Consider the following 21975-nt stretch of genomic DNA (forward strand, 5'->3'; position numbering starts at 1 on the left):
CTCACATCATGTCCTCCCTCTTAGTAATGATACATTATGAGCCTATAGATTTCAAGTGTTTCTTTTCCATAGTGGATAATGTAGCAGATTTACTTAGGTTTTTATTTTTCTTGCCCTTGATTTGAGAAGTAGACGGCTAAAAGGAGCAAATACCCTGATACCACAATCCCATACTTCTTAAGAGTCATGAGGCTGAGTTTTGAAATCTATTGTTGAATTCAGAAATCCTCTGTGAATTATTTCAAAGTTGAAATTAATATCATCTTTCACCACTCAATAATGTGGTAAGGAAGAAAACATAAATAAGACCAATTGTGAGATTGAGATATATGTAGCATGATACTTCTGCATTGTTGCCAAAATCATGTGGAGTTGAAGCCAGAATCTATCTTGTCAGTTCAGATGCAAGAATGAACCCTAGAGGTTATACCACGCCAGTCATGGCTAGACAGACTAGGGAACCTGTAGGAATGTAACCCCACTAGCTTAAAAGTAGTTAATCAACACTACCTTAAAAATATAATTACCAAATGTACCCAATACAATCTCTCACAGAAAGAATAAAGATATTTTTCAGAATCTAAGGCTCTTGAAATAGAAAACACTTCAGGGGGCCAGATGAAGCAGAATCAGAGCACCTGTTAGCATGACCTCATGAGCCTCCACTCAACAATGTCCACCTTCTCAGGAGACCTTCTAGCATTACTTCATGGCCTTCCACTCAATAATATCTGCCTTCTCAGGAGATCTCTGCTTGCATTACCTCATGGACCTCCACTCAATGATGTCCACTTCCTCAGGAGACCCTTGCGTAAATTTTCAATGCTCTCACTTGCAAGCCATTGGGGAGTTCAGGACTATAGAGTATTAGCTTCCCATTCTCCTGGGTAGTGCCACACCAATAAATAGCCTATCTTTCTTCACTGCAAAAGCTCAGTGACAGTTTTTACTGGCTTGCTGGACATTAGGTGAACAAATTCTTGTATGATTTGGTTATAGAGTATCATGTTAAACATTTAAATGTCAGGAGAAAAAAAAGAAGTCAGGTAGTGGTTACCTTGAGGGAGGGGCTGAGTAATGACTGAAAGTGGGCATGAGAGGGACTTCCGAGAATTGGTAATGTTCTGGTTTTGCTATGAATGTTGATTCAATGAACATGTTCAGTTTGTAGACACTCATCAAGCTGTACCTCTACGACATGTGCATTTTTCTGGATGGATGTTATGTTGCAAATAAAACGTTAAAAAGTGGCATTAGTGGCTATGTGGGATGAGATATAAAGAATCTTGACAACCAACCAACATCTATATTATCTGCAGATGGAGTATATACGCCTTCCTAAGAACAGGTATGATTTAACTTCTTTTCTCGTATATAAAAGGTAATTCATAGAAACCAAAACAAAGGATAAATAACTTAAACAATATGAAAATGAATTCACCAAAAATAAAAGTTTGCTATATGAAAAAACAAATATTATGGGCACCTAGAAGTAAATACAAATCATCCCTTGAGGAAAGTTCTCTCAACCTAAGCTTCAAAGAATGCTCAGAGAACAAACAAATGGTTGCCAGAAGGGATGGAGCACGAGGATGAACAAACTGGATGAAGGAGAGTAGGAGATACAGGCTTCCGGTAATGAAATGAATAAGTCATGGGCATGAAAGGTACAGCATAAGGAATAGAGTTAGTGGAATTATATTGCATTGTGTAGTGATGACAGAGGGTAGGTACACTTGCAGCAAGCATAGAATAAGGTATAGAGTTATCGAATCATTATGTTGTCCAATGGAAACTAATATAACATTGTGTGTCAACTAAAAGACCCTGAATAGTCAGAGGAATGTTGAAAAAGAAAACTAATGCCTGGGGCATCGCAATGCCAGATTTCAAACTGTATTACAAAGCTGTGATCGTCAAGACAGTATGGTACTGGCACGAAAAACAGACACATAGATCACTGGAACAGAATAGAGAACCCAGAACTGGACACTCAACTCTATGGTCAACTAATATTTGACAAAACAGGAATGAATATCCACTGGAAAAAGGACAGTTTCTTCAATAAATGGTGTGAGGAAAATTGGACAGCCACATGCAGAAGAATGAAACTGGACCATTCTCTTTCACCATACACAAAGATAAACTCAGAATGGTTGAAAGATCTAAATGTGAGACAAGAATCCATCAAAATCCTAGAGAAGAACACAGGCAGCAGCCTCTGTGATCTCGGTCCTAGAAACTTCTTGCTAGATACATCTATGAAGGCCAGGGAAACAAAAGCAAAATGAACTATTGGGACTTCATCAGGACAAAAAGCTTCTGCACCGCAAAAGAAACAATCAACAATACTAAAAGACAACATACAGAATGGGAGAAGATATTTGCAAATGACACATCAGATAAAGGGCTAGTATCCAAGATCTATAAAGAACTTATCAAACTCAACATCCAAGAAACAAACAATCCAATCATGAAATGAGCAAAAGACATGAACAGAAATTTCTCCATAGATGACATACACATGGCCAGTAAGCACATGAAAAAATGCTCCGTATCACCATCAGGGAAATACAAATCAAAACCACAATGAGATACAACCTCACACCGGTGAGAATGGGGAAAATTAACAAGATAGGCAACAACAAATGTTGGAGAGGATGTGGAGAAAGGGGGACCCTCTTGCACTGTAGGTGGGAATGTGAACTGGTGCAGCCACTCTGGAAAACTGTGTGGAGGTTCCTCAGAGAGTTAAAAATAGAGCTACCCTATGACCTAGCAATTGTACTCCTGGGGATTTATCCCAAAGATACAGATGCAGTGAAATGCCAGGACACCTGCACCCCAATGTTGATAGCAGCAATGTCCACAATAGCCAAACTGTGGAAGGAGCCTCGATGTCCATCAACAGATGAATGGATAAAGAAGACATGATCTATATATAAAATGGAATATTACTCAGCCATCAGAAAGGATGAATACCCACCATTTGCTTCACCATGGATGGAACTGGAAGGTATTATTGAAATAAGTCAGTCGAAGGACAATCATCATATGATTTCACTCATACATGGAATATAAGAAATAGTGGAAGGGATTATAAGGGAAAGGAGGGGGAACTGAGTGGGAAAAATTAGAGAGGGAGACAGATCATGAGAGACTCCTAACTCTGGGAAACAAACAAAGGGTTGCCGAAGGGGAGGTGGTTGGGGGAATGGGGTAACTGGGTGAGAGGCATTGAGGAGGGCACTTTATGAGATGAGCACTGGGTGTTATACTATATGTTGGCAAACTGAATTTAAATTTAAAAATGTAAAAAAAAAGAATATATTAAATAAAAAAAGGATTCTCACAGAATTCTAACAAATAAAAGCCCATTAACATACACACACATACACACATAAATTAACCACTATCTTTAAGATTTATCAAAAGTGAGAAAGATGGGGGCACCTGGGTGGCTCAGTTGGTTAAGTGTCTACCTTCGGTCAGGTCATGATCCTGGGGTCCTGGGATTAAGCCTGGAGTTGGGCTCCCTGCTCAGCGGGGAGCCTCCTTCTCCCTCTCCCTCAGCCTTCCCCCAGCTTGTGCTCTCTTTCTCTCTGTTGAATAAATAAATAAAATCTTTTTAAAAAATGGATAAGATGAATAGCAGATCCATAAAAACTTTAGAGATAAAATCAATAGAGGCATAACACAAAACAAGTATGTTTAATAAGAAATAAAGGAAGGAATTTCAACACATAAATGAGGAACAAGAGACCACAAAAGACAAATTGTCATATTTTTAATAAGATTGAAGTAAGCTGTTCAGAAATTTTAAAAAATGTAATCATTGAAATGAAAAAAAAATCACAGGGAGTATCCCACTGATTAGCTTCCGCTGAAGAGAAAATTAATATACTGCAAGATAGATCTAAAGCAATAATATGAAACCATCAGAAGATTAAGGAGATGGGAAAAAAACAAAGAGTCATGGAGGATAAAGTGAAGAGGTCAGCATATGTTTAACTGGAGTTCCATAAGGAACAGAAAAGAGAAAACAGGGAAGCGGCATTGTTTGGAGAGAGAATGACTCACAACTGTCTAGGACGGATGAAGGACATGGAATCCTCAGATTTACGAAGCCTGGCAAATCTCAAATAGGTTTAAAAACAAACAAAGATGAAAATCTACATCCACTTAGACACACTGCAATGAAGCTGCTGATCTAAGACTAAGAAAAAAGGGGCCAAAGAGAAAAAATGGAGTGCCTACAAAAAATGAAATTTAGAGTGACAAAAGACTTCACAGAGAAAATAACAGAAACCGGGAGACAGTGGGTTTCTATTTCCAAATGACCATGAAAATCTATGTCATCTTATAATTATATACACAACAGAACTAAATGTTAAAACTGGAGCAAAATTAGGAACAATTTAAGATAAAGTTCCACTGAGAAAATTTACCCCCCAAATCCTCATTAAAGAGATCTCTAAAGGATAAAAGTGAAGATAGAAAACGACACTAGAAAAAAAGTCTGAGATGCACCAAGTACTGAACAAGTCACTGAGGATGGAACTCTACTCTGATGGCTGCACCCGTCCCACCTATCACTGGGCTCACGTGTCTGGGGAGAATACCTCAAACCGTGAAAATATCCTTCCTGGTTTTCACAGCTAAAGTTAACACCTACTTTATAGAGTTATCGTGACAGTGAAATGAGGACGCACATAAAGTTCCTGGCACATGAGGGGCCTTCACTATGTATTAGATAATAGTAATGTTTGAATGACACACTGCTAGTCTGTAGATGTCCTTGTGCCGTCCCCTGTGTCCTGAGAGGAGGTCATCTCTGTCTATCCAGAGCATAGCAGAGACGCCAGGGGTTCTCAGAGTGTAATTTGTACAGCAAATTTCACGTATGATACCAAGCCCTGCAGGTGATAGTTGTTGAATTAATTTGTGTGACTCTGAGATTTTTTTTTTGTTTCTGAGATTTTAATCAAACCCATAGTTCTTATTGTTCATACGTCTTTTCAGATATTATTTTTACAGCCTTAATAAATTTTAAACAATGTTGTTTTTAGAACCAGTGCTGAGAAATTTCGGTAAGTTTCTAATATTGACTTGAATTTTTACCAAATGCCAAAAGAAGATAACTCTCAGTGTATTAAAAAATACCTATTATTCACCGGGTCCTCAAAACAGTACAAGTCATTGATGACAAAGATCAAAAGATAAAATGTTGGGATCCCTGGGTGGCGCAGCGGTTTAGCGCCTGCCTTTGGCCCAGGGCGCGATCCTGGAGACCCGGGATCAAATCCCACGTCAGGCTCCCGGTGCATGGAGCCTGCTTCTCCCTCTGCCTATGTCTTTGCCTCTCTCTCTCTCTCTCTCTCTCTCTCTCTCTCTCTCTGACTATCATAAAAAAAAAAGATAAAATGTTTTCCTACAGGTTATAGGAAACACTTGCCTTTCCTTCATTGTTCAGTTTAATAGCTGTTTATTAAGACTACTACGTGCCAGACACTGATAGCCACTGTTAAGTAAGAGTTATTACTTAATAATACTGGAAATGCTATTTTCAAATTTCACATTATTTCTGATGACATAAAAAGTATCAGGAGACCAATGTACCAATGAGGAAATGGCACGGGATGGCTCTATAGCCAGAAGCTGGTAGATTTCCTCACAAACACTTAATTCCATTTGCCAATATGATATTTCCTGAAAAAGATATGCCTCTTCTAAATATCGGTAGTTTTACCTATTTCTAAATGGCAATTTTGACATTTCTACTCGGAGAAGAGGAAACCATGTGTCAACCTCATTTCTCTCTCTCTCAAGTTCTGCTTTATCATATTCATATAGCCTAAATTCAATAAAAGGTTGTGAACATTACTGACAATCACACCAAAGTATGTTATCTACACAAAAATCTTATTGTATTGTTTAATCTTACACTTACCCGTGTTTCTTGGGGTGATGATCCTGTCCGTTGAGGAGCCGGATAAATCTACTTAACACCAAGATGAGAAACCGACCCTAGTGAAGGGACAGGAAATTGCACTCATATTTCATCACAAAACAATGAGGAAGCAGCCTCTTAATGAGAATTTACTTTATCCATGTTTGAACAAAAGAAGTCTCCTAAATATTTTAAAAGATGTTTTTGCTTATTAGTTACTGTAGTATAATTTTTATGATTCGCTTTCCTCTTTGCATCCTAATTATGATGCATACTGATATTACATGTGTTTTACTTAATAGAATATGTACTAGAATTTCAAGTAATTACTCATTTATTCTTTCAACACATATATCTCTTACATTCTTAGGGCACTGTGCTGGGAGCTATCGGATCTGGCTATGGTGCATGAGGAGCTCATCACCCAGTGAGAGAGAAAGGCGTGTTCAGTAATAACCATAATACAAGGGCAAAAATGGATAACTACGCCAAGACATGTCCAAAAAAAGAAAGAAGGAAGAAAAAAGAAAAGATAAATCATTGGATGTATGATGTGGAGGAGGATGGTCTGCATGGATTTGGCGTGATGAATTTCCTAGGAGAAAAGCAGCTGAGGAAGAATGGGTGTTGGTTGTATAGTGAGCATGTTTCCTTGCTTAACGGTGGCAACTTTGTGAAGTCTTTTTCTTTTTCTTCTTCTTCTTCTTCTTCTTCTTCTTCTTCTTCTTCTTCTTCTTCTTCTTTTTTTTTGAGGGACCAACAGGATTAACAGATTTTTGCAGATCATTTTCTCCTTTGGTTACCCTCTCAGAATAGAGAGCAGAGGGTGCTAAAAACAATGCTAAAACCAGGTGACCTGACTTAGGCAAGTCAATAATTCTTTGAAACTTGAAAATTTATTTGAGAAAGAATTGTTTTAATGAAAATTCATGTACTTTAACATGCGGACAGTTGCTGCCAAATCTACAAATGGTTTAATACAAAGTGAAATGAACTCCCAGAACTTTTGAGATATAAAAAAGCCAAGACATCACATTTCAGCGGGGCCCTTATGGACTTTTATTCCAAATGAGGGGGAAAAATTGTAAATACAGAATTAATGTTGAATTTGACTTAAATTTAAAAATTATAATCAGGAAAATCTGAGTCTATTTTGTAAAAGGACATTAGAGGATGTTGTTGGTAGGGTTTTTAAAAATTTCTACACAGAAGTAGAAGAGATGATCTTGTGATATAACCAAGACCTTTAGTCTTGGAGTTATTCAGGATGTAACATGAGTGTAACGGGTTTTCTCTATTTCCTTTGTGGGTTTTTCCATGGAGCATAATAAAAGTAAGAACTCACATTTATAAAGTACATGAGAGTTTGCAAAATAGCTTAGCATACAGTACCTTAAAAATTCAGACTACTTTATATTTTTATTGAAGTAATGAAATATTTATGTATGATGTGGAAAATTAATAATAAAACCCTTAAGACTTCAAAAAAGTGAAAATAATAATTTTGTTTTACTTGTGACTCTAATACAAAATTCTCATTTTTGTGAGGTTTTTCACAACCACTTATCTGTGGCTTCTATGCGTAGGTATTTCATGACTCTCACAGTCTCTTATTTTACCTAAATAGACTAGACTTCTGCTTTTAGGGAAAAGGTATATTTATACTCATATCAAAATATGTATTTTGTTCTTCAGAAAAAAAAGGATGTAGTTACAAGACACAAGAAACCCAATCAAACTTTCACTTCTGATTAAATAGGAGAAAACCTGTGGGGCCACCTATACTAAAACTTGGCCAATTCTATACCATAAGACATTTAACAACCAATAGTAAACTTGCTTTTGTTTTTTTTCTTTAAAGATTTTATTTATTTATCTGAGAAAGAGAGAACATGAGCATGAAGAAAGGCAGAGGGAGAGGGAGAAGTTGACTCCCTGCTGAGCAGAGAGCCTCACCCCAGGACCCCGAGATCATGACCTGAGCCAACAGCAGATGGTTAACCAACTGAGCCCCCCAGGGGACCCCTACTTCTTATGTAGTCCAGAATATGTGACAATACTGTGTTTTCAACCAATTTCAACAGTTGGAAATTTCAGGGCATTGAATCTCTGTTAACAGCTTCAAGATGAGGAAAAAAAAAACACTTGATTATTCAGAACACTGCCTGAAGGGGCTGATGTTGCTAATGTGTCCATTATTTGCTCTTCTGAGGCCAGCACTAGCCAGTGGCAGGGCACTTGGTCCACCCCTGGGGACAAGGGGAAGAGAATGTGGTTCCCTCTTGCTCTAACTTCTCCATGGGTGAGGCGGTACAAGAGCCTAATCTGCCAATGAGGGGTCATGTGCAAGGCCATGTGGCCTGTTTGGTGCACTTTCACTAGCTAAAGCAGCAAGGAGCCATGGCAGGGTACGTTCTGAAATATGGATGTATTTCCTTTTCTCACTCTCACCCAGGGCAATTCGTTCTTTTGCATGTCTTGCACCAGAAGAGGAATTCTTGGCAGAAGAATGGATGGGTAGATGGGAGGGAGAAGACAGTCCAAATTTGGGTTTCAAGTTTGGTTTCAACCCAAACAAGTTTGGGTTTCAAAAAGTGCCTGCAGCACAGGAGAGTGGAAATAACTGAAGCACAGTCTGCTTGGGAGAGAACCTGTGGAGACAAAGCAGAGCTTCTTGCCCGCAAGAGCAGGAAAGGGGTTCTCTTGCCTGGTGGGGGTGGGACTCAAGGTTGTGAGAGAGGAAGTTATGAGAGTTCAGATGTGGCATCTGAGATGAGGACTTGGCATCCTGGCTGCTCGCACCCCCCTTCCCAGCAAGCCCTGCGGTAAGGTGGGGAAGCCATGACTTCAGAGGAGGTATATGGTCTGGGGAGGAGAGTGGACCTGTGGCTCAGGCGCAGGTTGAAGTTCAGGTGCTTGAGACTCAAGGTTGTGTGTGGGAGAGGCCGAGATAGCCTCAGCATGATCCCCTGTGCCTAGCACAGCACAGAGGAACTAGAATCATTTCTGGAAGGCCATACCGGCACATAGAAGTGATGGAAGGCCTCGGGCCACGTCACGGTGCCACCAGTGGCCCAGCATGTCACACAAGCAGCCACGCAGTCATTGATGGGGAATGGATCAGATGAGTCCTGAATGGGCTAATTCCTGAAAATGAAGGGAATCCCAGGAGGGAATGAAAGCATCTCAGGAGAGGCCAGCATTGAGAGAGGGTCACCCTGAGATCTGAGGGTTCAGCTACTCCCCTCCAGCACTAACGACATGAAAACTCTCTGGATGTGAGCTGGGGTGGGTGCTGGGCTGCACTGTGACTCTCCACCCTTCTGCCAAAACTCATACACTGACATCCTAACCTCTACTACCTCACAATGCAACTGTATTTGGATACAGGGCTTTTAAAGAGGTGATTAAGTTATAATGAAGGACCCTAATCCATCATGGCTGTGTCCTTATCAGAAGGGGGATTTGGACACGAAAAGACACCAGGGATGCAGATGCATACGCGGAGACCCAGGGAGAAGCCATCTGTGATCACAGAGAGAGGCCTCAGAAGAAGCTAAACCTGCCACCACTTTGATCTTAGACTACGTAGCCTCTGGGACTGTGAGAAAATTAATTTCTATGGTTTAAGCCACCGGTCTGAGGTGCTTGATTATGGTAACCCTAGCACAACGAGTACAGGTGGGATCCAGAGGAAGGAGAATTTGGACCCTGAATGAACAGCGATTAAGTTTCCACCACCCTGGCAGAATGAGGGACTAAAATGCAATTTTAGCTGAGTTACAGAAATGTAAAGAATATTCTATTTCTTGCAGCTGTGGTTCTGGCCTGAGATTGGAATCATGTACAGCCTTGGTTCTCCAGGTGTGGTTTTGGATTAGCAGCATCGATGTCACGTGATTCAAGTCACAGTTGAGAGCTGTGGCTGCCCCATCTCTCCCCAGGTGTAAGGCGTCAGAAGCTCAGGTGGGAATGCGGTGATCTGCGTGTTCTAATCACTCCAAGTGGCTCTGATGTTCCTAAGTTTGAGAATAACTGGTGTCCAGGATGGGTGCCTGGATGAGAGATTGTGAGGAGGAGAACAGAACCCCTGAAAAGGCAGGAGTGAAGAAATATCCTCTGTTGGAGTTCTTACCTTTGGGTGCTTTTCCCATTGTCCATCGGTGATTCAATTCCGTTTTGCACCATTATACCATTAGTTTATTGGCTCCAGCGTTTTTCAAAAACTTGCGCTAATACAGCCTGTCATTTCAGACTTGGAAATGTTCTTGACTTCAGTGTCAAGTCAGATCAGTTAAGTGTAGGAATAGTTAAAAGGGGGGCACCTGGGTGGCTCAGTGGTTGAGCGTCTGCCTTTGATTCCAGATTGTGATCCCAGGGTCCCGTGATCGAGTCCCACATCAGGCTCACTGCAGGGAGCCTTCTTCTCCCTCTGCCTGGGTCTCTGCCTCTCATAAATAAATAAAATAAAAAGGAATAGTTAAAAGGAAGATAGGTTATCAAACTAAAGACTAGAGGGTTTAATATGCTAAATATCTTTTTAGGAGATCTAATATGTATTTCTGGATGTCTATAAATTACATAAATAACTTTAAATGGCCTTTATTCTGTCTGTCAATATTAAGAAGGGATATTAGCTCCAGATAGTTTCCTCCGATGTACTATAGGTGTACAGACTGCTGATTGACTTAATTTTTGAAGTAAGGAGAATAAGTGTAACATCCTTGTAGAAGAATCTGTTCCGTTGAGTCTGCTTATGGTAGGGATAGCCAGCTGACAGTTTAAGATTTAAAATCCAAAACGTATTTCATGAATCCAGGCTTATCGAAGGTAAATACATGATAATATCTAAGGAAGTTCAATACAAGGGATAGGGCAGAGAAGTTCAGATGATGGGCAAAAAAAAAAAAAAAATCGGGGGAGCTGGGGCAGAGGCACTTAGGAACGGACAGAAGGGAGGATGTGGAGCCAACTTGATTAGTGTGGGCTCTGTGGTATCAGGCCTGGTGAAGATAGGTTTTGTTACTCAAAGCTGTGGTTAACGAAAAATCCATAGAATGGGCAGAGCAGAGATTATAATGAAAATCCAAGAATGATAGAAATACCTGCAATTTGGGCAGCCCTGGTGGCTCAGCGGTTTAGTGCCGCCTTCAGCCTGGGGTGTGATACTGGAGACCCAGGATCGAATCCCACGTTGGGCTCCCTGCATGGAGCCTGCTCCTCCCTCTGCCTGTGTCTCTGCCTCTCTCTCTCTCTCTCTTTCTGTGTCTGTAATAAATAAATATTTTTTTAAAAAAAGAAATACCTGCAATTTTAGGAGCCCCTGGGTGATGCAGGTGGTTAAGCATCTGACTCTTGATTTTGGCTCAGCTAGTGATCTCAGAGTCGTGAGATGGAGCTCTGCATGGGGCTCCGTGCTGAGCACAGAACCAGCTTAAGATTCTTTTTCCTTCTGCCCCTCCCAACCCCGGTGCGCTCTCTCTCTAAAATACATAAAAAAAATTTTTTTTTGAAAAAGAAAAACCTTCAATTTTACAGAAAATAATGTGAGAGTATTAATTCTTCCTGTCACCTTTTCAGAGGATGGTAAAATATCTTTGCGAATCTGCAGTCATTGAGCACATTTCTTATGGTGTTTCATAATACTTTACTGCAATATTTAATAGTGTATCATATGAGTGGTTTTCTGAAATGCATCATGAATATGTATAGTGATTTTAAAATATGTCCACACACTCTTCCTTTCAAGAGGTAAAGCCTAATTTTCCTCCCCTTTAGTGTGAGCTGGACATGGAACCTCACCCTTGGTGAATAGAATAAAGCAGAAGTGATGGTGTGCTATTTTGGAGACGAGGTCAGAAAGATCTCATGACTTCCCCATCACTTTTTTTTCTTTGGTCTGAGGGAAGCCAGCTGTCATGCCACGAGAAAAGGTCCACATCATGAGCCTCCGAGTGTGCCATCTTGAAGGTGGATCTTTAAACCTTCAGATAATTACAGTTTCTTCTAACATCATTACTGTGACCCCATGGTTCAAATCCTGAGTTAGAACCATCCAGCTAAGGTGCTCCTGAATTCCTGACACAGAAACTGAGAGACAAGAAATATTTGTTGTTTTAAGCTACTGATTTTCAGATAATCTATTACACAACAGCAGATAACTAATTCAGTGTATATATCGTTGAGTCCATCTGAATGTTGTAACACGGAGAATAGGTGCCAGTAGTCCGATGTAGGAGGAACTTATGAAATCAGGATTAATTCAGGCAAGTGTCAATATTTGAGAAATTTTCTCTTTTTATAACCTAACTACTTTGTTAACTCCCTGAGTTTATGGCATGTTTTAAATCATTTGAAACCGAAGTTTCTAATAATCATAATTACTTACTGCTGATTAAAAAATATCATATGTTAAAAAAAGAAATTTCAATCCCATGGTTTGGACATGCAAGAAGTATAGATAGGAGGTGTTTTAGTCGCACAGCTCAGGCTGCTGTGATGAAATACTGTAGACCAGGAGGCTTAAATGGATTTTCTCATAGTTCAGGAGGCTGAAGTTCAAGTGCAAGGTGTCTGCTACTCAGTTTCTGGTAGGGGCTCTTTTTCTCTCTTGTAGACAGCTGCCTTCTTGCTATGTCTTTACCTGATGTGGATGGGGAATAGGGTGAGGAGAGAGATTTGTATCAAGACCCTACTCTTATGATCACACTTAACCTTAATTATCTCCTTGTAGACCCTCTCTAAATACAGTCACAATGTACAGTCACTGTATCTCTAAATACAGTCACAATGGCAGAGAGGCTAGGGCTTCAACATATGAATTTTGGGGAAGACAATTCAGTCCATAGTATTAGGCGTTGAGATGGGGATGGGAAAGCATATTGTTGTCCAAATTCTCCTTTCCTGATGTTGGGAAGTGGGGCAGTAAGTGGTAGAAGGAACCCAAATAGCATTTGAGGCTTCTATGGGGCTTCCATTATCCAAAACTGTTTGTGTCAAAGCAGTTAAACAAAATGGGGAGCCACGGCTGCTGAAGTAGCTGTAAGTTGAGGTGCAAGGCCAAAACCAATATTGACAGCAAGAGTATGGAGTCAGGGATCTAAAATCTAGGGAACAAGGTCAGAGGGCAGGAAGAGAGAATGAATGCTGCAGGTAGTTCTTGCAAATAGGCATAAGCATGAATAATGGGCTTATTTTTGCTGCAGGCTGGTGCATGGGAGGACTGGCTACTCCGATGGTCTGTTTCTACTCACGCTGAACATTTCTGGTACCAAATATGTGGGATTTCCCCTTTCACTAATATTGGACACCAATTGTCCAACATTCCAGACACCAGCCAGATGTCCTACAACTTTGTTACTAATTACCTGGAGTTAGAATTAGATCCCACAGGTAAGGGCTCAGTCCCACAAGACTACCCCCATTTCAGATGCCAGTCAAGAGTCCTGGGCTACCACTACTTCTGACCAACCAACAATAAATAAGCATTCCTACAACTCCTTCCTCAGACTCAATAATTGGCTGGAATGGCTCCCAGGACCCGAGAAAGCATTCTACTCACATTTATCAGTTTATTATGAGGGATATTTATATAAAAGATTATGTAAGGATATTTTCAATGGATATAGATGAATGGCCAGATGAAAAGGTACATAGGGAAAGTCTAGAAGCATCCTAAGCTCAAGAGCTTTTGTCCTGTGGAATTGGGGCACTCTACTTTCCCAGTACATGGTTGTATTTACTGGCTCAGAAACTCGCCAAACCCCAGAGTTTATGTTTTGTTTTTTTTTTTTAAATGGGGATTTTATTACATACATATGGTGATTTAATAGATCATTGGCCAATTAGTGATCAATTCAATTTCCATCCTTTCTCCCCTTCCAGGAGGTCAGGAAGTTGAAATAAAAGTTCTAATCCTCTAGGCGTGCCTTGGTCTTTCTGGTGATCATCTCTCATCCTGAAGCTCTCCAGGGGCCATAAGCCACCAATCATCTCATTAGGATAAAAAGGGATACCCATCACTCTGAAGATGCCAAGGGTTCTGTAAGCTCTATCAGGAACCAGGGATTAAGGCCAAATATTATAACCAAAGATGCTTCTATCACCTCTATCACCCATGGAATTATGAGGGTTTTAGGAAGTCTGTGCCAGGAACTGGGGGCCAAATATATATTTTGTACTATATCACAATACCCCAACCACATTAAATGGGACAGATATGGAGTGGATAGTAATTCTAACGATGAGAGCAGGACTCAAGGTGGCAGGCAGAGAAAGAAGGATCTAGCCTGGTTCCTGAGTAGGCAACAGCTAGGGAACATGTCAGGCCTAGGTCAATGCCCTGTGGTTGGGCTAAACTCTAATTGCACCCCTGGCACCTAGAATTACAAATATAAAACAGACAGAAGCCAAGGCCCAGGCCAAGTCAGTAGGATTAGACAAGAGTCATTTCCAATAGTTCATTTTTTTATAGGGTCTTTGTTCTGACCAGGGTACACTCTCAGTATAGTGAAAAAAATTGGTTAAGCCTCTTAGTTCTATTGTTTTCCACTCCTTCCCTGCCTCTCTCAGATGTCCTGGACCTACTTGTTTTATTCCTTCCTCCTGCAACCCAAATATGATCTCCTGAAAGATTCTATGGCTAATGGATTCTAACAACATCTGAAACACAAGGGCTGAATCCCCCAGGGTGGAGTTTTGGCAGCAAGTTAAAGAGGTATTATTTTGAACCTTCAGAGTAAATATTCTCTCAGCAAATCTTTCCACAAATATTTATCAACACTTGTTAGGTATCTACGATGAACAGACACTGTCTGTGCCATAGCATAACACTGCGCTGCTGTAATAGAAATTATAATGAATTATAATTGGGACTTCACCTTTGTCCAACTGGAGAGTCTTATAAAGAAGACGCATGAGAGATTAGAGGAAGGGAAGGTTGCTTTAAACAGAGCAGTCAAGGAAAATGTAAGAAGCAGGTAGTGTTCAGCTGTAGCTTTAAAAATGAAAAGACTTGGGTGCCTGGGTGGCTCAGTTGGTTGGGCATCTGCCTTAAACTTGGGTCGTGATCCCAGGGTCCTGGGACTGAGCCCCACATTGAGCTCCTGCTCTGCGGGAAGCCTGCTTCTCCCTTTCCCTCTGCCTGGTGCTCCTCATGCTTGTGCTCTCTCTCTCTCTCTCTGTCAAATAAATAAAAAAAATAATGAGAAGACCTTAGATATTTAGATATGGAAGGAAGGATATTTCCAAACCACAACAGCACAAGGTAAGTCATACAAAATAGCACCTGTCAGGTGTGCCTTGGGAGGAGCAGGATAGTCTATAAAAAGAAATGGGGAACTATTCTTTCCTACTTCCAGTCTTGTGTGACTTATGTGTGCACAGTCGTGAATTCTCAAAATACACAGTGGTATGTTGTTTGTGCAACAGATTTTTCCCTTGGACACAAAATTATATATTTTTCTTTTTTTAAGATTTTATTTGAGATAGAAAAAGAGAGAGAGGGAGTAGAAGTGGGGCGGGGTGGGTGGGGGAGGAGGAACAGAAGGAGAAGGAGAAGCAGACTCCCCGCAGAGCAGGAAGCCTGATGTGATGTGGGGCTCCATCCCAGGACCCTGAGACCATGACTGAGACTATGACTGGACCAGCTCTATGACTGGAGCTGAAGGCAGACGCTTAACCAACTGAGCCACCCAGCACCCCACATTTAAGTTTTCTGAGGAAAATTCTAAACTCTTTTGATGACTTTGATTGTAAGTTTATTGATCAGAGATCAGCCATATACTCAGTGGTGCGTTATTGTTGAGCAATGGGGTGATACTTACCCAAGCTTGCAGACTGTACAAGCTGAAACGTGTCCCCCTCAAATTTGTATATTTAAGCCCTAACACCCAGTGCCTTAGAATGTGACTGTATTTGGAAGTGATTATTTAAAGAGGGGGTTAAATTACAGTGAAACTGTTAGCATGGGCCCTCGCCCAATCTGACTGGTGTCCTTATAACAAGAGATTTGGATGCACAAGGAGACACCATTGACTTGTAAGCACAGAGGAAAGATCACATGAGGACACAGAGAAATGTGACCACCTGTAACCCAAGGAGAGACGCCTCAGAAGAAACAAAATCTCCTGTCATCTTGATCTTGAACTTCAGAATCCTGAGAAAAGAAGTTTCTGTTGTTTAAGCCACCATTTGTTGTATTTTGTTATGGGGACTCTAGCAAAGAGTAGATATACTTCAGCCTCATCTTTAGCCACAGAGGTAGACATTCACTGAGTGTACCTAGCCCAGGGCCCAGCATACACTAGATCTGGTCTGTCCGATACAGGAGCTGCTGACCACATGTGCACTTAAAATGTAGCGAATACAGAGATGTGATGTACTTGTAAAATACACAATGGGTAAACCCAAAAATGGGTTTTTGGAGACTTCATATGAAAAAAAGAACACAAAATGCTCTATTAATATATTTTATATTGATTACATATTTGATCATACGTGGGTATTTGGGATTAAACAAAAGATATTGTTAAAATTGATCTCATCTGCTTTTTAGTTTTTTAATTTTTATTTTTTTAAAGATTTCATTTATTTATTTGACACAGAGAGAGCAAGAGAGACTGCAAGCAGGAGGAGCAGCAGGCAGAGGGAGAGGGAGAAGCCAACTCCCCGCTGAGCAGAGAGCTAGATGTGGGGCTTCATCCCAGGATCCCGAGGTCACACTTGAGCCACCTAAACACCCCTCATCTTTTTTTTTTTTTTTTTAATGTGCTACAGGAAATTTCAAATTACATATGTGCTTTGCCTTATATTTGCTGTAAAGTATTGCACTAGATGTTTGAAAAAAAAATATTTTGAGGGGTGGAAACTGTCATTTTCTTCATGCTTCAGGTTTGGGATTAGGAGGATTCTAAAATTCTTCCCCTGGCAACAGTGCAAAAAAAGATCCAAAGACGAACAGCTGAATCAAGGGTGTAACACAGAGGAGAGCCAAACTTTCTGGATTTCTCTGATTTGAGCAAATCCATGCAGCAACAATGACCAACGGAAGAACGAGAGGTGGCAAAGACAGTGTTTTAAAGCCTAAGGTCAGAGGGGTGGGGAATGCAGACACAGGAGGCTGAGAAATCTTTTCCGTGATTGCCTATGCTCCGGACGGCAGCCTGGTGTATTGCACGGGGTTCTCTGCTGAGGACAACAGCACCACCTGTAGCTGATTTGAGCAGAAAGTGAATGACTTAGAAATCAGGATAAGGCACAGAACTGCTGAAGTGCCCAACCAGGCTTGTTTGTGAAACAGGACAGAGCCAGAGGACCAGAAAGGCAGCCCAGGTCACCGTGCCTGAGCCATAGGTTAGGATGGCACTTTGACCCTGCTGTTCCAGGCGCTCAGGGCTCCTCTGAGGGAGCCTTGGTGCTGGTGCTTCTCTGGACTCTGACATGCATGGCTCCGGGGTGCTCTCTTTGCGGCCCATACATCCATCTAGTTACCTTTACACGATCAAAGTCACAGGTTCAAGGAACTGGCTTGTGGGAGGCTGGTCACTGCTACACCCCCCCGCTGCTTGGAGCTGCAATTGGGATGATCTGGCTCCTTCACTCCTGAAACAGTGGCATCTGCCTCCCACCAAGACCTGCACCCTGGGGAATCAGCCACATGTGTCATGGGCTTGAATGACTGTAGATAACAAAATCGGAAAAAAAAAAAATTCAGATTAGGATGAAGACATGAATAATCTTTTCCGCCAGAATTGTCCTAATTTGTGGAGAGCAGTCAAGTAGGCTGGGACTCCAGGACTAATTCTTACTCTATACCACATTGCTCGTTGCTGTAGCAGTTTTTATCTGAGTTCTACTTAAGACCATGTTTAGTAAGCAGTATGTAATTTATTCCATTACGTGGATCCTGCCCTCAGAACTATCGTCATTGTTTTTAGATAAGGTCTTGAATTAACAGAATCCCTACATGTATTTTATAAGTCACTGAACAGAGTGACATTATTAAAATTACAATGAAGCAACTATCTAAGTTGAAAAAAATGAGATAAACAGCAGATGTTACAGGATAGTTCATGAAGGTATATACTTTGTACTCTTTTATGCAGAGGAGCTTCTACTTTTAAGTGTTTCTACTTTCTATTGTAAATAAATCCTTTTTCCTTATCCCCCTCATAGGATATTGTGATTTTTTAAAATTAAACTTCTATTTTTCTGTATCGAGATATTAAGTCATTATTTAGACCTCCAAGTTATACAGGAATTTACCCATGTTTTGTATTAGAAATTGTCAGGTTTCATATTTTACATTTAGAGCTCTATCCATTTGCAGTTTGTGAAGCACAGATCCAAAATTTGATCTTTTTCCAAATAGTCATCCAGATGTTTCCATAGGTTTTAAAAGTTCCATCCTTACCCCAGTGATTTCAGGCATCATTTTTACAGCGATTTTTTTTTTAAGTTCGGTTCAACTGATATGTATGGAGTACCTACTGCAGTTTGGACACTCCACTTGGGAAGTATACAGAAGAAAAAGTCTTGGCCTCTGCCCTTGTGAGGGCTGAATTCAGATTTTTAAAAGTAGAGCCATTTTCTCGAGATGACAGACTACAATGAGACTTATCAGTAACTTTTCATTAAAAGGCAAGATCTTTCATCTTTCTCAGGAGACCATCCGATTTTTTAAAAAAGATTTTATTTATTTATGAGAGACACAGGCAGAGGGAGAAACAGGCTCCCTGCGGGGAACCTGATGTGGGACTCCATTCCGGTCCTCAGGATCATGCCCTGGACCAAAGGCAGGCAGTAAACTGCTGAGCCACCCAGGTTGCCCAGACCATCCGATTTTAATCATATTTTTCACTTTGGGAAAATGAGAAATTTGCTGTGGCTCAAGTGCAGCTGTGATACTCAGACACACTGCTCCTTTATTTTTTTTTTAATTTTTTTTTTAATTTATTTACGATAGTCACAGAGAGAGAGAGGCGCAGAGACACAGGCAGAGGGAGAAGCAGGCTCCATGCACTGGGAGCCCGACGTGGGATTCGATCCCGGGTCTCCAGGATCGCGCCCTGGGCCAAAGGCAGGCGCCAAACCGCTGCGCCACCCAGGGATCCCCACACTGCTCCTTTAAGACAAAGACTTGTCTTTATGTTCAAAACTCATCTGAAATTTGAGAACTGAGAAGCACTCCTTTTCTTGTTTCTATCACACCCCAATCCACAGAAGCAAAGGAAGCTGAACGCATGATTACTTGTCTGATAACTGCTACTTGCCTTTATCTCACCTCTTGAGCAAACCTGATTCCTGTGTTCAACAGTCCACAGATCTCTCTTCCTCCACTTATATTTAGTTCCCTTTCTCTTAGAAACTTTCTTTTCTAATGGTTTCCTGAACATAGATTAGAAATTTGAAACTAGGTGTTTTCTGTGTAAGGAATTAACTTTGATATATGAACTAATAGGAACTAGTAATATATTCTAGGGATGAGAACATTTTTTTTTTTCCGTTAAGTATTCTGTGTTTCCTCTTCTATAGAGAACACAAGGTATGCAAATATTTGTGGTGTGCCTTTCAAACACAGGTACAATGACGTGTTACAGGATGACGTATGCTGGGTACTGGTTTCAACTTCTCAGTTTCTTGCGTACGGTATTTTTTTTTTTTTTTCTATTTCCACCCTGGTACTTCCCTTCTCGTTACCTTGTTACGCATGTTATATACATATCACAGATATAAAAATCTCAGAATTGGTAGGGGGTTTAGCATTCATTTACCATTTGTGGATTATACCCACTGGTTCTCAAATGCTGGCTTAAGTTATTATTAGATCATTATTAGAAAGGACGGACCAGAGTGAGTTCTGGAAAGATAAATCTATCCAACCTGCATGGTTACTGACTTGTATCATGGAATGGTGGTGGTAGAGAAGAGTTCAGACATGTGCTGTACTGGAAGAAGCAGCAATGGAAGAAAAAGCGGCCCATATACAGGGAACTACATAACTTACCATCCAAGCCAGAACACTTTTTGAGGGTGAAAGGGGCACTATTAATAATTTATATTAGAACAATAGACATAATAAGCTGGGACTGTCTTTGGTCAACCCAAAATAGATCTATAGTAATTTAAGAGGAGAAAAAGCAAGCACAGCTATTGTATACTAGGAACACAGGGGTAACAGAAGGGCTTGAGAACCTCCTTTTTTTGGGACTGCACAGATGGGAGACTTTGCCTCCTAGGATTACTGTGATCCTGAAACTTACATTTAGGTTTGTAGTTAAGGGACAAAACAATCTGATTCCAAATAGGGCTCTGAAGATGAAAACTCGTGTGTCCTATAGCCTTTGGGTCTTCTCTTTGCCATTTTGGGGGTCTCCATCCCACGGGCCTGCAAAGAAAGATTTTTGGGATCAGAAATGCCTTCTCAGCAGCCACTTCCTTCGCTCACGTGCTCCAGCACGCAGGCCTGAAAAGCAGCACAGAAGTGACTTCGTTTGAAGACACCCCCCCTCCCCGCCCGCGCCACCCGCGCCAAAGTCGCGACCGGAAAAACCTCCCTCGGCCACCCCCACCACACTACACCACTACTGCGGCTGCGCCGGCGACGTGTGGCCCGCAACCAAGATGGCGGCCCCGGCGTCAGCGCCCTCCTGCCCTTTCCCATCATGGCGGCAGCCGGACCCGCCTCCCTGGGCACCGGAGTCATGTGACCCACACAATGGCCGAGCGCCCACTGCAGGCTTCCCGGCAACGCCGAGGGAAAGCCATGACGGCCGCCGCGGGTTCGGCGGGCCACGCCGCGGTGCCCCTACTGCTGTGCGCGCTGCTGGTGCCCGGCGGCGCGTACGTGCTGGACGACTCCGACGGGCTGGGCCGGGAGTTCGACGGCGTCGGGGCAGTCAGCGGCGGCGGGGTGAGCGGCGCGCGGCGGATCGCGCGGCGGTGGCCGGGGGGGGGGGCGTCCCAGAAGCCCCCGCGGCGGTGGCCGGGGGGGGGGCGTCCCAGAAGCCCCCGCGGCGCTCTCCAGTCGCGGTCCCCGCCAGAAGCGCGCTTTGGACTGGCCGATGGACTCAGTTTTAATAGAGGATGCGGAGGCCCACCGAACAAGTGACTCGTGTGGCTCGTCCTTTCACCCGGGCGCCCCGCCTCCCTTTGCCGCAGAGACGGCATTCCTCAGGGTCGCTCCGGAAATGGCCAGGGAGCGGGGGAGCATCACTCCTCCCGGGAGGACGCCCCCTCCCCCCGCAGAGGGTCGGGCAGGTGGGGGGGGGGTCGGGAGCCCTGGACCACTACTGCAGGGTGCGGTGGGCTGACGTCAGAGGGGCCAGTGCACAGCACGTTCTTGTTTGGGGGCGCGACAGGTGCCTCAGGGCATCTTTAGGAAGGTAATAGGCCACTTGGGACTCCCCCCCCCCCCCCCCGTTCTTTTGTTTTTAATGGCAGGCTACATTAGGATCAACCGGTAGTCTAGGATGGTTCACTGTTTCTTGGGAGTCATTAAGGCCCAAGGTGGGGCGAGTTGCCCCCTCCTCCCCCCCAAAGGTTGGTGCCTCTGTGTCAAATTGGTGGCAGTGTCTGTGTGCAGGGAGGGGGAGACTGCACCTGGTCAGCAGCCCAGGTGGCTCGCCACCACCCTTAGGGGGTATGAGCATCACCTGGTATGCTTGGTAAACTGCACGCCTCATTCAGACTGTAGTTCCGGGTCGGGGGCCTGAGAACTTGCATGTTGACAAATAACACCAATTGATTCTCATACTAAGTAGGGAGAGACCTTTTTCTAATACGTGAACTTAATTTTAGAGTAGTTCTAGATTTACAGAAAAGTTTCCAAGATAATACAGAGTTCCCATACGCCCTGCAGCCCTTTTTCTGTTACCAGCATCCCCCATCCCATAGGTAAGGTACCTTCTACCTTTGTCACAACCAGGATTAATAACATATGGAAATCCACACTTCGTATTTCCTTCGTAGTTACCTAATGCCCATTTTCTGTTCCAGGATGTCATCCAGAATACCAACTGCATTTA

The 21975-nt window shown here is 42.3% G+C and overlaps 1 protein-coding gene and 1 long non-coding RNA gene across 3 annotated transcripts in view; one reads left to right on the top strand and one right to left on the bottom strand.

Annotated features, from left to right (window-relative positions):
- Positions 1-16448: 16448 nt before the first annotated feature.
- Positions 16449-20890, bottom strand: LOC129496076 (uncharacterized). Of its 2 annotated transcripts, none has more exons than XR_008661653.1 (3): positions 20796-20890; positions 20212-20336; positions 16449-17162 (listed from the first exon to the last, which is right to left on the bottom strand). It is a non-coding gene; the product is annotated as an uncharacterized LOC129496076 (long non-coding RNA). The 2 variants fall into 2 exon arrangements; XR_008661654.1 differs by having other exon boundaries at positions 16449-17627.
- GALC (galactosylceramidase) overlaps positions 20634-21975 on the top strand; it is a 57279-nt gene continuing 55937 nt past the window's right edge. The window contains exon 1 of the mRNA XM_055304036.1: positions 20634-20861. Coding sequence (XP_055160011.1) covers positions 20667-20861 — 195 coding nt within the window. The 5' untranslated portion in view covers positions 20634-20666. The remainder of the gene's footprint in view (positions 20862-21975) is intronic.

This window comes from Nyctereutes procyonoides, unplaced genomic scaffold (assembly GCF_905146905.1).
Source record: "Nyctereutes procyonoides isolate TBG_1078 unplaced genomic scaffold, NYPRO_anot_genome, whole genome shotgun sequence".
NCBI lineage: Eukaryota > Metazoa > Chordata > Mammalia > Carnivora > Canidae > Nyctereutes > Nyctereutes procyonoides.